This window comes from Monodelphis domestica, chromosome 1, assembly GCF_027887165.1.
Source record: "Monodelphis domestica isolate mMonDom1 chromosome 1, mMonDom1.pri, whole genome shotgun sequence".
NCBI lineage: Eukaryota > Metazoa > Chordata > Mammalia > Didelphimorphia > Didelphidae > Monodelphis > Monodelphis domestica.
This window is the reverse complement of record NC_077227.1, coordinates 671334043-671351782: the sequence shown is the minus strand read 5'-3', so window position 1 is coordinate 671351782 and position 17740 is coordinate 671334043. Positions and strand designations below refer to the sequence as shown.

The window sequence follows — 17740 nt, the reverse complement described above, 5'->3', positions numbered from 1 at the left end:
CTTAGTCTGCACTTTGACAGCATGTCACAGACACGATAAAAGAGATAAACATGACAGAGCCATGTGAAACTAGAGTACAATAGCCCTAACACTAACAGTGATAACACTATCTTCAGAATAATCTTAATATTTTTCTTAAGCATTTTTTTAGATAAAGAATTTGAGGCTGCCTACAGAATGAAAAAACACTAAAATATTTATTTGGAATTAAGGGGGGGAAATCCATATTGCTCCATTGGAATTCTTCAAAAGAATAATTAACAATACACGTAAATGACATTTCAAGGACTTGTAATCTCATGGGTTTAGTTAGGTATTTCCTCTGTAATGCAGAATACAAGCCCTATACCTTCCTTAGCTGATAAGTTTTCTGAGTTTCTATGGCTGAAAAAAACCTTTTTTACCTGGTGGAGTACCTTCTAATGACATGTGGGCCATAAATGATAGACAAAAATAATCTAGCAGTGTTAATTAGATAATGACTTACTAATTAATGTCTACTTTTGGCTGCACAGAGAATAAAGACAAATTAGCAAACTTGAGAACAAGAAAATAAGTTATTGGTCTAAAATTTACCTAATTCTAGGAAGTTCAAGATGACCCATATAAAGGTACATAAGGTTATAATTTAAATTAGTCCATTTGACAGAATTTCTAAAACTAGGAAGATACATGAAAGAAATGTGAATAAATGGGGTAAAAAAAGAAATGGGACCAAAAAAGAATCATGTATGAGATAAAATAATGAACATAGAAAGGATGAGTTCTATTAAGATAACTAGAAAATGGTAGAAATTTTACAAGATGAAGTAAATTCTAAATGTACTAAGGTCTAAAAATATGAAACAATAGCGAAGAGACTCTAAAAGTAAAGGAAAATAGTAAGAAAGACTAAAAAAACATTTTGCTATAATATTTGAGAAAAGTAGGGTTTGAATAAGGATGTCTTCATTCAGGTAGACAGATGAACATTCAATTTGACAAAGAAATAAGTCATAAAATTTGCTATAGAAGGAGAAAAAGGAGGGGAAAAAAAACAAATCACAAATATTTGACATGGACCCAAAGGTGGAATTATGCCACAGTAAAACATTGAATTTTTAACAATGTCAGAAAATTGCATGAAGCAAAAGATTAATTGCTCAAGTAGGACTAGGCTATTAGGGTATAACGAGGATTTTCTGTTTCTTCTTTTACAAATGAAATTTTACTACATGAAATGTTTCATAGAGATACAAAATTTCCAAACATTCTATGGAACTCCACAATTATTTCCTTAATAGGAAAAAAAGATTGATGACCTTATATTAATTTCATAACAACTCAGTCTAAATAGTACTATAATTAAATTTAGCATTTTTCAATGATTTAAGAGAACAAATTTTCATTTAACAAGACTATTAAGTGGATTATATAATTATGCATTATAATCCCAGGTAAATACCAAAAGGTAAATAGGAAAAAGTAGTGGTAGTATGCAACACATCTTTTCAATTTAAAGATGGATGAAAGGATTCTAGCAAGGTGATTTCTGTCTCAATTAAAAAACAAACAAACCAAAAACCAAAACAACAAAAAAACCTTATCTCCCATCTTAGAATCAAAACTGTATTGTTTCCAATAAGGGCTAGCCAATGGGAGTTAAGTGATTTTCCCAGGGTCACACAGCTGGGAAGCATCTGAGGCTACATTTGAATCCAGGACCTTCCACCTCCAAGTCTGGCTCTCGATCCACTGAACCACCTAGCTGACCCTTCTCACTTTTTGATAATAATGTGAAATACAGGTAATGATTATTCATTAAAAGTTTGATAGAATTTTAAAAAATTCTAAGCCAGATAGAATTATCTTTTTTTCTTGAATAATTCCTTTGCAGTTAGGTCTCTTTCACTTTCTGAGATTGAGATCTCTCTCTGATTATCAAATATTGTGAATATTCTCTATTTTTGATCACTTTATTTCTTTTGTGTTCTCAGTTTGGTTAGCATATGACTGTACATAGAAGCAATATACACAGTAATTACAATAATGCAAATGGAAAGAACTACACATAAACAAAAGTAAGTGTGACATTACAACGATCAAGTGGGATGTGAATGAAGAAAGATATGAAGACCCTCCCAATCAACCCATTCAAAGAGGTAGGAAGTCCACAGGTGTACACATTGATTTTAGATTCTTTCAATGTATTGATTGGTTGTGCTGATTTTTTATCCATTAAAAAAATATTATTTGTTATAAGGCATTAGCTTTCTGGGAAAGTCATGAGGAGAGATACTTGGAATAACTTTGATGACGAAAAAATAGGATTATCAATAAAAACTCATTTTTTAAAAAAAGATGGAATTTGGAAAAAATCATTCAGACTCATGACTCGCAGAATCTAGATGTGTCACCTTTATTTTTCAGCTACACTTCAATCCTCATTTACAAATGCTTATATAACATCTCTACTGCTTCCTGTCTCTATAACTTTTAGTTAAACTTCAAACTTCTGCAAAGTAACCTTGGAGAAGCTTTTCATCACATTACTGCCCTGCTATAGACTCTACAGTTCCCTAAAGAAAAGAGTTTGGATTACATAATTTGTAATATTCCTTTCATTTTAAAATTTTATGAAATCACTCAAATTCAACAATTGGATCACTTTCTAACTCCTGCTTCTCTGGCCGACCCTCATCTTCCTATTGACCCCTATACTGCTGGTGGTCTGTATCATATACTTTGGCTCTTGTACATTTTCATATGTTTATATACTATTTCCTCAACAGGCCTCTAAAGGTCAGAAGCTATGTCACAGCCTTCCTTATGACATCTAGTTCAGTCTGAATGATATGTAAATTACTTAATAAATACATGTCAAACTGAACTGAAATGATGAATATTTTCACTTTGAGAACCAAAAAAATGGATCCTTGAAATGAGACACAATTTTTCACAGGTGAGTTAAGTATAAAAGGAAATGACTTTAAATTGAATTTGATAACTATTACCATATTCAGTCAGAATCAACCTTTAATTTTTTTCTTTAAATGTTCAGATACTTTACTACTATTGACTTCAGTGATAACTAGGGTAGGATAACACAAAGAGTTGACCTAAGAAAGCAGCATAGCCCAAGAACTCTTCTTGTTAAAAAAAATTATTAATTTTTAAAAAAATATTATCTTTTAACTAAATGAGAAAAACTCTGTCCTAAAATAGGGAAGATACCTCCAAAAGGAAATATATTATGATCTGTGCCAAATTAACTATCATGTTTGAGTGCAAAAGAGAAGTATTGGGGTAAATATTAAGAGTCTTCACAAAAACAATAACAATTTATCCAGAGAAAAAATTCTTTCTGGCAATTTATTTGATTCAGAAAAAATATTACTCTTTAACATATGGCAGTTTGCTAACATTAAACAAAATAAATCACTAAAAATAATTAACATGATACAACTGGACAAAATGTAAATGCTTTGTAAAGAAAATATAAGACAAAACCAATGCTGACAAAGAAAATCAGAAGATGAGAAATACCAGATTAGATCTTGCAGTGTAGTATATTTCTTCTGAACTGTCCAAAAAATCGTCACTGTCGGGCTGTTTAGCAGACAGAGACCAAGAAACCCAGGTTATTTACACTTAGAACAAAAGCCACAAATACACAAAGGGAAATTTTCACAAGTGGGATAAATCCTGCCAACATAATTTTGTTAAGGCAAATGCAAAGTTAAATTGTATTGAAGCGCTTCAGAAAAAGCATCTACTATAAACTTTGCATGATAATATGCAATTTTAGTTTAGGGTTTGAATACACATGACAACTTAAGGTGGGTAGGGAGAGGCAAAATGAACAAAAATTGCCTTAACAAAACACAATTAGCATTTGTCAATTTTGTTTCCATTTTTTCAATTATTTCTCATATCTACTTGTTCTTCCTATGTATCACAAATGAAATTTTTCTTTAAGCTTCCCTTCATATGGATTATGTCCTAAATCAGACAATTTTCACAAGAGAAAAGCTGAAGATTCCTTCTATTGGTGTAAAAAAGTTGATCAAGTATATTTAAATATTAAAAAGAAATTTTTCTCAATTATTCCTTGATATTCAGACTTTTATTATTACTAGATAAAAGAGAAAAAAATTAACTAAACTTAAGATCGATTTCCAAGTTGGATATACAAAATTTTACTAGAGGCAATGATTTTGTCAAAAAATTATAATTTTTTTTAATCCAGCTTCCCCTTTAATATAACACAAATGATCTGAAATATTTTAAGTGATTTCCGTTTTAAGAATGTGAAGTGTGTTACTAAATATCTGAAGAAAACTTGAATAAAGTGCAGATTCCTAATTTTCTCTTTTTGGGGGTCTGGACCCGGGATATTATCTGTATAGGGAAGAAGAAAATCTTAAAAAATCAGCAACTGGTCTACAACTCTCAGAAGGCAGTATGGCTAAATGACTAACACAGGGTCACAGAGGGAGTATGTCTGAATAGAGACTTGAAAATAGGTCACTCTGACTCCATCCTGCCTTTCTTAAAATTAAGGAGTTTCAAATAACTGCAAATAATAGATTTTGAAGATTATTTTAGATTTAAAAGGTTTTAAATTTGGTTTTAGAACTGAGTTAAATTTAGTTCTCTGATCATATTTTGTATTACACTAAAGTTTTATAAATTGGTTGACAGGATTAAAGACAGGTCATTTAGTTTGAGAATGTACTCTTTATTGGGACAACATTCTAATTTAACCCCCTGGCAATTTAATACCTTAATGTATACAAGAAAATCCAGCCGCAAAAAAAGGGAAACAGAAACAATAAAAAAAAAGGATCAACTTTAAAAAAAAGTTCAAACAAAGAATATTAGAATTACCATTAAAGTCATTCCACTAGTTTATTAGTGATGCATGAGTCCAGATGACCTACAATAATTGATAATCAATCTTATTAACAGATTTATTTGACAATTTTTAAAACTGCTTACCTTACACTACCCAAATGTTTTAATTAATATTATCAAAACCTTTTTTGGGTAAATAGTATTGGTATGTCACAAAGATTAAGCAAAAAATATATAACAGAAAAGAACTACAGCTTATGTTACTTACCAGCTCATGATGTGGCTCTGTCTCTTTCCGTAAGGGTGGATCAAATTTTACTTGACCAACTATCAAAAGGGGAAAGAAAAAAAGGTTTGAAAACAAATTCTTAAGATGCTACTCTGTGAGGAAAAAAATGCTAAATGTGACGCTGTACCAATGTCCAATTACTAAAAAAAAAAATTCAAGTAAAAAATTTCTTCTAAAGGAAAAGAGAAAAGATACTGACAGGAAGGGGAAAGGAGATGCTAAACTAAGCTGGTGTCTCTGTAAATTTTACAAATTTCCTTTACAAATTTTTAAAATGCTAACAAAAAGGACTCAATCTGTTGCTTTGCTATAGTTTAGCTTAATCCAGCTAACATAATCACTTAGGACATGCAGAAAATCTTAATTCTAGCTTTAAGTAGGACAAACTACAATTGATCAGAGTTCAACTATTGAATTCAATTCAACCAACATTTAAGTGCCTAGGAAACAAGCATGAGGCACTATGCTGGGCACTGGGTATGCAAGGATAATCACAAAATAATTATTGCCCCTAAGGAGTTTACATTCCAGTGAGGAGATACAGCACATATAAAGAGTACATCCAGTACATACAAAATAATTTTAAGAGGGAGTTGGGCATACTGAAAAGAAAACTTGGTCTGGTTTCTGAGGACATGGTTTGAACCTCACTTTCAATCTTTCAGATCTTACAATAGGAGTACTAAGGTTCAGCCACTAAAGTGATTTTCCTAAAGCACATACCTGATCAAACCCTACTCAATAAATGCCAGTGGCTCCCTATTGCCTCTAGCAGGAAATACTAAATGTTCTCTGTGGCATTCAAAGCTTTTCTTAACCATACCTCCTCCTATCTTTCCAGTTTTCTTATAACATGGCACATGCACTCTTTTGTCTGGTTTCCTGGCTATTCCACAAAGACACTAGAACTTTTGCATTTTCTCCGGCTGTCACCCATGCCTGGAATGCTCTTCCTCCTCACTCTGTCTACTGACTTTTTTGGCTTCCTTTAAATCCCAGTCCCAAATAAAATATTACCTTTTACTGGAAACCCTCCTTAAGTCTAGTGCAGTCTGTCTTTCAGTTATTTCCTATTTATCCCATATACAGTTTACTTTGTATTTATTTGTTTGCATGTTGTTTCTCCCATTAGACAGTCAGCTTCTTGAGGCTGAACTGTCTTTTGCATTCTTTTGTATTCCCATCACTTGGCACATAGTAGGTGCTTCATAAATGCTGAAGTGTTATGACTGAGTGACAGTAGGCATATCACCTAACCTCCTTTGTCCTCAGCTTCCTCATTTGTAAAAAGAGAGGGTTAGACTAGATTGCCTTTGAAGTTCCTTCCAACTATCCATCTGTGATCCGCAGTGTTCTAACAACTCTGGGGATCACGAAAGAATTCCCACAGGAGCACTACCTTAACTGTGCTTTGAAGGACTCGATCACTTCTGTTAAGATAAGAAGCAAGGGAGAGATTCATTGCAGACCAGGGGAACAATATTTGCAAAGACATGGACAGACAAGAGGCGTCAGTAGTCTCCCCACCACAGTATTACACATCTACATCAGAGGGGAACCCCCCAAGGCCTCTGCCTACTATACTGCACTGCTTCACATTTTGTAGCCAGAATAAATATTAGTACTATTACTTTGGAAAAGAGGAAGCAGGCACTTAGGAAGTGATTTGTATAAGGTCACATATGGCTAGGAAAGAAATAGGCTTTTGAGTTCTATAGCTCTGCAAGACACAAAGTGTGGCGGTATGGAAGTGGAGTGGAGGGGAGTGAGGAAGAGTGAAAAGCTGAGATTATATCACAGTTATGAACCTTGTTGGCTGGAAGAATGGTGGTACTCTCAATGGAAATAGAGATGTTTTGTAGAGGGATAGACTTGGAGGAAAAAATGAGCTGTTTCATTTATGCTGCATTTGAGATTTCAAAAGGACATTGAATGTGAAATGTCTAATTGTTAGCTGGTGATGTGGCCTGGAGCCCAGAAAATATAGTGCAAATATAAATCTAAGTATATACATCCAGAGTCATCAGCAAAGAGATGATGACAATTAAGCCCAAGGGGACCTACGAAATAAATTAAAAAATGATTGTGAGAAACAAATGAGATAACACATGTAAAGTGCTTTGCAAATCTTAGAACACTATTTAAATGATAGCTAATTATTATTGTTCTACAGAGAGGACAGTACTGAGAAATGGTCGTACCATTAACATGAATAAAGGAAGTCAAAAAGAAAAGTAGATTTTTTTGGGGGGGATAACAAATTTGGTTTTGAACATGTTGAATATGAGGTGCTGGTTTGATGATGGAGAGCATTCTAGTAAGTAATATAATTAAATGTTTTACTACTCCTTTAAAACATTCATGACACTGGGATAGGAGCATAAAATTAAGAATTAAAACAAAATTAAACAAACATTTCATTAAGAGCCTGTTGTGTGCAAGGTGGAATACTGACACTGGGTGTCTGAGAGACAACCAAAAAAAAAAGGGTTCCTTTTTTATACTCCTCCAATACATTACTCACAGATCTTTTGTAGATATAGGTAATTCCCTCCCCTGACAAAAATATCTTAGGTAGTCATGCAGAGATGCTATTACCAAAAAATTGATTACCATAAGCCAACTTAATAATGAGTTTACTGTACTCATTTGAAATCATGAAAGACATTCTTTTCTCCCTTTACACTGCTTTCCTTGGTGGTTTTATCAGCTCTCGTGAATTTAATGACCATCTCTATGCTGATGATTCTCCAATCTACCTCACTTGCCCAAATCTCTCCGCTGACTTGTAACTCTCACATCTCCAAATGCCTTTTAAACAACAGGCACTGGATGGTGTCCAGTAGACATCTTAAAGTAAGCAAACCCAAACTCATTCACTTTTTCCTGGAACTTCCCTCTCCACTTCTTACTGTTCCTATTATAATAGAGGGTAAAACCATCTTCCTCCGTCTCGGGCTGGAAACCTAGGTGTTACCCTTGACTTCTCAATCTCTCTCAACCTCCATATCCAATCAATTGGCAAAGTGTGATTTCATCTTTGGAACATGTCACAAATATGCTCTCTTTTCTCCTCTACCATTGCCACCACTGGCACATCCTCATCACCACATGCCTAGACTAGTCTACTCTAGAGTTGGCATGCCTCGTTTCTCCCCACTTTGATCCATCCTCCATTTGGTCACCAAAGGGATTTTCTTAAAGTTCAGGTCACTCTAATATCATTCACCCACTCAATAAACTCCAGTGGCTCTCTATCATCTCCAGGCTCAAAGACAAAATCCTCTGTTGTAGCATTCATCCTCTTTTTCCAATCCTATTACATCTTACTCCTCTGCTCCCTCCAAAGTATTCTTTGGCCTCTGTGCTATCTTCACCAGTAAGATACTCCATCTTGGGGCTTGAGGCATTTTCTCTGGCCGTCCCCCATTACCTGAAATGAATCTCCCTCCTTGATTTCTGCTTCCTGTTTTCCCTAGCTTCCATCTAAATTCTCATCTTCTATAGGAAAATCCTTCCCAAGACCCACTTAATTCTAGTGCCTCCACCCTTTTAATTACTTGCTATTTATATTGTATATAACTTATTAATCCATACTTGCTATCTTGTTGTCCTAATGTTTCCCATTAGCATGTGAGCTCTTTAAGGACAGGGACGGTCATTTGCTTCTTTTTTCTATTCCTAGCCCAAAGCACATAGTAGGTGCTTAATCCATGTTTACTGACTGGCTAACTGGTTTATCCCTTCATTTTCCCTCTTTCCTGGTGTATTTCTCTATCTCTCTATCCTACTCCACAGAGAGATATCTGTGGCCTAGTGGAACCTGTTTCAGAGTCAGAAAAACCTGGGTTTGAATACCATTCATGCCATGTACTGGCTGTGTGATTCTGGACAAGTCACTTAACTTCTCAGAGCTCTAGGCAACTATTTAATATCTTAATTGCAAAACAGTTGCTCATATACATATATATTAATAGAAGTAATTTCTTTACCACAGTTACATGTAATGTAAAGGATATGTACAGACAGATCATAAAGAAAGTTATTTTGGAAAAGATTTCTAGTCAAAGTTAAGGACAATTAGTAAGGGCTATTCAAACTGAAGGGGATCCTTAGGAATGAAAATATACAGTTAAATGATCTTGTGATTTGAACAACAAAACAATTAAATTCATTTCTAAGAACTTGGGAGAACTCAAGTTTTGTTGGTAAAAAGGCTGAAAGATCCAATAGCAACAATTTCCATGTAAGGCAACCTGTGCTTCTCCTCTTGATCTGCCATCAGAGCCAACAGGTCTTAGGGAGCTCAGTTTTTCTTTCTCATTTTTGAGCTAGGGTGGTGGGGGGTAGGGAGAGCAAGTTGTGGAAAACAGGCAAGGACAGGAAAGACCAATATCTTCACTTGTTTATTTCTTAACATTGCTCATGGCTAGTACAGAAACAACCTCTGAACAGTGTGCAACAACTTATGAAGATGGGTCATAGCAGAGAGAGCCCAGCTAGGTGGCTAGAAAAGAGAGAAAGTTTAAGTTAACAATAGTCCCTGCCATTAAGAAGTTTAGTACAGGGTTAAAATAAAAATGTAAAGAACTATAATTCATGTTATGAGACCAAAACATTAAAGTTACAAAACAAACTATTAGGGTGAGGATCAGAGAAGGAAGTGGCTGTGAGATTTTAATTAGGCTTTGAATGATGCATAAAAAGTCAATAGAAGAGAATGGGAGGGAGGCCATCTGGAAAAAGGAGATCAAATATAAGGAGAAGAAAAGGCAATCCCTGTTACATATTAGTGGGGAGGCTGAGAATGTCCAATCAATCTGGATTTTAGTAAGACTTGGCAAATGACTAGATATGAAAGGTTGAAGTGAGAAAACCTGAAGATGATTCTGAGGCTGTGAATCTTTCTTGATGTCTTCTTTTGAGTTTCTTTCAAAACTCAGTCAGATATTTTCTTTATGAGGCTTTCCATGATTTCTTTCAGTAAAAGATCACCCCTACTGCCCCCAGTAATCATCTATTTATGGGAGTGGGTGGATGTATAAAAGTTCTTTGAAGGTAGGGTCTGTTTTGTTTTGCTGTTAGTCTCTATATCCTTAGCACCTAGAAAGTGTCTAACACAATAGGGGTTTAATATTTATTAACTAAACCTGGTTGACTAAAAGGACATAATTGCCCCTTAACATAAATAGGCATATTTGGAGGAAGGTTAGACTTAGGTGGAAAGATGACACAGAGTTTGCTTTTAGACATACATAGTCTGAAATAGGCTGAGATGCACAGGGAACACCTAGTTGGAGGTGCCCAACAGGTAACTGTCCGTGGGGGATGGGAACTTAAGACAAAGAAGACAGCTAGACACACAGATTTGGAAATCAACTGCGCAGAAAGAGAGAGATAGATCACCAAGTACTGGTACAAAGAAAGCACAACAGGCAGTGCCTAACAGGATACCTGATTAGGGGGTAGGACCTAGCAAAGTACACTGAGAAAGAATGGTCAAATAGGGAGGAGACTGTGAAGAAATAGTATAATTAAGCCAGGAAAGTGCCCAGTTAGAAGCCTGATGGGGTCCCTAAGTTATTGGACCCCCAAGTAAGGAAATCATAGTACACTGAATAGGCCTAAGTGGCCTAGGGATGAATTGAGAGATGCCTTCTGTACTATATCCCTAGAAACTCTAGCAGAAGAGATGTCATCTTGGATATGTTTTCATGTATTATGGATAACCTTAAATCCTCTAATCACTGTGCAGATTATACCTAATAGATCAATACCTTCACAGGATGCATTATCTCAAGACTCCTATGATCTATTGCTATGAAAATATTGCCCGTAACCATGCAGATGGATATGTTTGGGTAGCAACCCAGTTTCCTATAAATATCATCACTCCCCTCAATAAAGATGCCATTGGTGCCATTTGATTACTACTATCAGCTACCTGAGTCTGTCTGCATTCTTATCCCTCAGGACCCCCCATCAGGTTGTCCCTGACACAAGCCAACAGAGCTAAATGCTATAGAAAGGATAAGAATTGAGAAGTCCTCAGATTTAGCAATTAAATGATTATTGATAATCATAAAGAAATCATTTCCAAATAAATGGCAAAGTTGAAAGACTGTGTACAAGGCATTGAGAGGTAGAAGAATAGCCAATGTATGAATTTTTTTTCCTCTAGGAGCTTGGTTTTAAAAAGGAACATGGATATAAGATGATAGATTGAGTCAAGTGATGATTTTTAAAGATTTGGGGAAATCTATACCTGTTTGAAAGAAATGAAGGAAAAGACTAGAAATGACAATGTTAAAGAGAAGGGATAATTGAAGGGGCAAGCTACTCATGGGAGTGAGGAAGGAAATAGATCATAGGGACAGGAAGACTAGACCAAAGGAAGAGAGAAAAGTAAATGATGCTGAGAGGTTCTGAGGTATGAGGCATGGAAGAAAAGGTGCCTTTATGTTCTTGGTAACACAGGTAGTAAGGTCCTGTATTGAGAGGGAAGGTAGCGAAGGTGGTATGGGAGGTTTGAGAGGGAAAAAAAAGCTTTGGAATAGGTGCCATGTGCAGTGTGACAGGTAAGTAGGAGGGAATGAAAGGATTCTGGGTTCATTTCAGATCAGAGTAATACAGTTTTGTAGTAGGTGGTATTATCATAGATATGGGACTTCCTCTGCCTATGCTGAGTACAAAAGATTTAGGGATAAGACAGGGAGACGATATAGGCAACACAAATTTGGCAAGACAGGACCATCAATGGGACAAGGGAACAGAAGGATAGTGTAAAACTGAACTTGTTAAAGATGTTAAGGTTGTGAGAGGAGGAAAAGGCAAGAGTAGGAATGATAGACTGGCATGGGATAAAAGGGAAAAATAACAAGTTGTGGTGGGGGCAAATAATAATAGTTTCAAGTAAGGGATGGTGAGAGACTGGTGATTGGAGGGTCATGGTGAGACATAGGAGTATCAACTGAAGACTACATACTACTTGTAGGTAATGGTGTAAATAAGGCCTGATGTTATCCCTGTGACTACAGGATGGGATATTCTAGTTGAGGGGGTTAATGAAGCAGGAGTCCAAGTGGTTCACAAGCATCAATATATGTATATATTGATAAGAGCAGTTAGATAGCTCAGTGGATAGAGATCCAGGCCTAGAAAGAGGAGGTTCTGGGTTCAAATGTGGCCATAGATATGTCCTAACTTTGTGACCCTGGGCAAGTCACTTAACCCCCAGTTGCTAGCCCTTACTGCTCTTCTGCCTTGGAACTGATATTTAGTATTGACTCTAAGATAGAAAGCAAGAATTTCTTTAAAAGGGGGGAAGGAGGGAATCAGGAAAGGCTTCCTGTAGAATGTGGGATTTTAGCTGGAATTTGAAGGAAGCAAGGAAAATTACAAGGGAGAGAGGGGAAGGTGGAGGATTCTGGGCATGGGGAATAGTCAAAGAAAATGTTCCGAGTTGGAAGATGAGAATGTCTTGTGTTAAGAACAGCCAGGAAGTAGCCAGTATCACTGGACCACAACATACATCAGAGTAATAAAGAGTTAGAAGCCTGAAAAGGTAGGAGGGAATCAGGTAATGAAGGGCTCTGAACACCCAGCAGAGGATCCTGGAAGTGATAGGGAATCTCTGTGGCTTGTGAAGGAATGAGGTGACATGGCCACACATGAGCCAGAGAAACATCCCTGTGATAACTGGTACTGATCTGTTGCTGGCTATGGCCATGAGCGGGGCTGGCACCAGTGGATGGTGGTGTCACAGGAGAGAAAGAAGTTAGACTGCAGAGCTGTTACACAGCTGGAATCAACAGGCCTTGGAAACAGTGAATATACAGAGGCAGGAGGCAAGGAAGGCTATATAAATAAAAGCACAAGAACAAAACTAATGACTACTATTATGGCTGCTGCTGCTTTAAAAGTTATCACCGTCAAGTGATGATTTCAAGCAGTGATATGGAACAGGTATTTGTGGTAGATCCTATCAAATCCTCTCTGCTGTTCAAACTTCAAAAACAAAACACCCAGAAAGGCTATAATAATTACATTAAACATTTTTACTTAGTTTATTACAATGTAAACTCCTTAAGTACAATAACTATTAATGATTTTATCTTTGTATCCTGGATGTCTTGATCATTACTGGAACTTCAAATTTGTTGAAATGAATTAAATGAACTTTTAAAAAAATGTTGAATGCTCACTGGGGAAAAAGTTATATAAAAGTAGTAATTTTTTTCTTTTGAATTCATAGCCAACAAACTTGAAGAAATAAAGACAGGTACGAGTTTAAATTTCAATATTTAAAACTGTTTTGCCCCTGTGATTATAATATTAGTTGTGTGTGTTATATATGCTTACAGTTTATCTCAGAGCGTGTCTTTTCTTCTCTCACATTTCTACTTGTTGAATGAATTCTGTGAGGCACAACAACCAGAGGCTAGGAAAGAGAAAAAAATTAACAAAAGCAGAGCTTTTGATAATATAAGATACAAATTAGTCCATGCATGTCCCTAAATTTGTAGTAAATTCTTCATTCTGACAGAAAATACAAATAATATAGCACTTTTATAAATGTTTAAATTCTTAAAGACAAAATTAAAACATGGTATATGCATAATGACTAAATAAATGAAATATATATACAAATAGAGGTGAAGGAAGAAGATAGAACATGAGTAACTAATAATTTATTTAACATATTTACATATTAATTCTTTAAATATAGAGTTTCAAAGAAAAAATTCATGGGGCAGCTAGGTGGCTCAATGGATAGAAGGCCAGGCTTGGAGCCAAGAGGTCCTGAGTTCAAATTTGGATTCAGATACTTCTTAGCTGTGAGAGCCTGGGCAAGTCACTTAATCCCAAATGTTTAGCCCTTACTGTTGTTTTGCTTTGTAACCAATATTTAGCATCAATTCTAAGATTGAAGGTAAGAGTTTTAAAAAATTCATATGCTTATTCTGAAAAGTCAGTGGGTTAGAGGAGACATCATCCAAATAGAATTGACTGGACAATGTCCAATAATCAAGGCACCTGCTGTATAGCATTTCTAAAAGGAAAAATTCAAGTTTCTTAGAGGGTCAGTTTAAGAACATGAGAACCCTTGGGGACTTGCAAAATATTCCAACTTGGTATCTAGGTTCAAGGATACATTAGATTGGTTCTATTTTTTAAAATTTCTAACATTAAAAAACAAAACCTACTAAACAACTACACATCCTAACGCATTATTTCAATGTTTTTAAAACATTAGCCTCCTATATATGGTATGACTCAGACAATAAAACTGTTTATATTATAAAATGAAGCATATTCTTTTGAGAGAAAAGGTGATTTTTATGCAAAACCAAGCCATTCCATTTTTCTATTCTTCTTGCTATTTTATAATAATTTGATTCCTTTTTACCTTTAAACAATGAGTTATCACATACTGATTTCTTTCTTTGGAATCCAGATCAACTTGCTACGGTTTTGAGGTAAGATTAATTTTCATGTCAAAAACCTTGCTAAGGTAGTTTCACAGACCCTTTTGCATCCAAATTAAATATTTACAACAGGAACATAAAGATAGTTCAATCTTAGAAAAAAATTAGCAATAAAAGAGTATTCAAAATTATCACTACTTGTAGATATGGTTTATTTAAGGAACCTTTAGATTCATCATATTTTTAAATTAATTAAAATAAAAACCAGTTCCATCACAAATGAATACACAAAAGTATCATCACTTCTTCATATTACTAATAATTAAAAGGTACAAAAGGAGATAGAAAAGAAACAAAATGCATTTAATATTTGGGTGCCAGCCTCCAAAGACATACTTGCAAATAGAACTACAAAATAATTTTTATAGAAGCGAAATAAAAATGTATTTTGTGTGTATGTATACATATTAAAACATGTAAAATACTATTATAAATTTATATTATTGTTAAATTATGTTTGCATATAAATATAAAACTAGTGAGATGTTTAATATTCATGTTTTGGTTTTGTTAATATGGTAAAATGAAAATAAGTTACATTAAGATATAGATTTAATGCTATTATAATGGGCAACTATTTGGCACAGGGGACAGAGCCTAGATTCAAGAATGTCTGAGTTAAAATTGGGCCTCAGATACATACAACTGTGTGAATCTGGGAAATTCACTTAATCTGTCTGTTTCAGTTTCTTACTTGTTTAAAAAACAAAAAAATAGCATCTACCTCCCAGGGCAGTTGTGAAGATCAAGTGAGATGGATAATAATTGTAAAGTACTTTGCATAGTGTCTGACATATTGTAAATGCTATGGATTATTAATATTATATGACTGTAATATAAATATTATTCTTATTAAATTAACAAAGGGCTATCTTTATAGAATTATACAAAATAAAAACATTCAAATAGTGACATAAAGAGTCAAGAATACCAGGGGGAAATAGTGGGGCTAGATTAATTTATATTATAAAAGAATTGCTAAATCTTTTTGGTTCCTGTTAATAAAAAGAAAACTAGATGACATAGATTAGAAAAGTAGCATACTTATTCAGGAGTCTAATGTTTGATAAGCCTAAAGAAACTATTGGGGAAAGAATTCTTTATTCAAACAGAACTTGAAAACCTTGATGGACTTACATTATTATTTTATATCATATATACTAAAATTTGTAAATGCATATTAAAAATAAAACATTATATCTAGAAGAAGGTAAAGGCGAACGAAAGGTTATAGTTATACATAACTATGGATGAGAAAGCATTTGTAATGCGCTGTGAGAAAATATAATAAAAGATGAGACAATGTAATTATTTTATATTATTTAAAAGAACCATATATTTGTGCTTTTGCATAAATAAAATCAGCAGGCCTATACTTTAAAAATTAAAAAAGACTTTGTATTTGGGCATTCCTAATAAAAGTGCTCAAAATCAAAATAATCAGAGAAATAAATATTAGCAAACCTTGGAGGTATCACAGATCACATCAAAATGACATTGATAGTAAAAGATTGAAAATTAAATTTTGGTGAGACTATGGGAAGACAGTCAAGCTACAGTCTAACTATAATCCATAGTCCAAACATTATGGAAAATTATTTGAATTATCTAAGAAAATGTGCACATTTTCCATGCCCTTTGAATCCATGAGACTGTTACTGGGATTATGCTTCAAGAAGGATATTCATAGCAAGAAAAGACCCAAGAATACCAAAATATTTATGGTATAACGACCTGAAATAGGAAACACTTAGAAACAGTCAATACATCATGGCAAACTAAACTAACTGACTTTCCTTTTTTTTGACATGATTACTAAACTAGTAGATGGAGCAAATAATATAAATAGGGTTTATAGATTTGAATAAAGCTTTTGACAACATGCCTCATACAATTCAAGTGGAGAGGATGGGGAGACTAGACAATAATACAATGATGTGGAATTGAAATTGACTGAATGATCAGATTCAAAGGAAAGCTTTTTTCATATTCAATATCAACATGATATACGATCTCCAGAAGAGTATTCCAAAGGTACACGGTTGATCTTGGCATTTTTACAAATGCCTTGGATGAGGGTATATAGATAGTATGTACACCAAATTTGAAGATGACGCAATGCTGGGATGGATAGCTTACCCAATGTATATCAAAATCAAAGTCCAAAAGACTCTTCTATAGCTAAACCTAACTCCTTCAAATTATCTTCATATGCCATGAATGCTTCATGAACCTTTATTCTAAAAAGGCTCTATTAAAAGGGATGTATAACCATTAGGAATAGGAATGTGATAATCTCAATATAATCTGCCCTTTTCCTCACAGACTTCATCTGGAGTATTGCGTTTAAATCTGGGTGACACAAAGTGGATAAGGAGGAGAGCATTCGGGAGGGTCACAAGGATTGTGAAGGGTTCAAGGGTTTTGGACTTTAAGGTCCAAAAGAATCATGGCATGTTAGAACCATGGTATGAATTCACTGAGTTTGGAGTGGCAGGGGATTCCCTCAACTTAGAGATTTTAAAGTAGAAACTAGATGGCTACATGATAGTGAGAGTCACCTTTGTATATAGAATAGATTAGACGGACATTGTTCAGAGGTATTATGTGTCAGTTGCTATCCCAGGTGCTGAAGATAAGAAAATCAAAATGCAACAGTCCTTGTCTCAAGGAGCTTACACTTCACTCAGAAGATAACATACTTACATAAATATGCATGAAATAAATGTGAGGTAATTTGGTGGTAGTGGGAGGGAGAGAGATAATAGGTAGTGATTGGGATAGTATAGAGTGGTGCTTAAGATGAATTTGGAAGGACATGAAAATTCTGAGTCAGAAATTCGAAGAGAGCATAATCTAGGAAAACAGACAGTACTAGGGGACAGAGATTGGAGATGTTGTTCCTATTTGAGGAAGAATAAGGAAAAAAAGCCAGTCTGGCTTGACCATGGAGAATGCATGGGAAGAGGAGCAATACATATGGTTGGAAATATAGATTTCAGTTTAGAATCTGAAGGGTTTATTTGATCCTAGAAATAATAGGGAACTGCTAGAAGGTACGAAACAGAAGAGAAATGGTCAGTCCAAAACTTTAGTAGTGGTGTGAAGGAAAGAATGAAGAATAAAG

The 17740-nt window shown here is 34.7% G+C and overlaps 1 protein-coding gene across 4 annotated transcripts in view; it reads right to left on the bottom strand.

Annotated features, from left to right (window-relative positions):
* Positions 1 to 17740, bottom strand: part of MAP4K3 (mitogen-activated protein kinase kinase kinase kinase 3) — a 208890-nt gene that overhangs the window by 54683 nt on the left and 136467 nt on the right. For 3 of the 4 annotated variants that reach the window (XM_056825971.1, XM_001364038.5, XM_056826005.1), the window contains 3 exons: positions 13487 to 13565; positions 5105 to 5163; positions 3526 to 3588 (listed from right to left, as the gene is read on the bottom strand). In XM_056825971.1, coding sequence (XP_056681949.1) covers positions 3526 to 3588; positions 5105 to 5163; positions 13487 to 13565 — 201 coding nt within the window. The remainder of the gene's footprint in view (positions 1 to 3525; positions 3589 to 5104; positions 5164 to 13486; positions 13566 to 17740) is intronic. The other variant, XM_007476998.3, reaches the window with a different exon arrangement.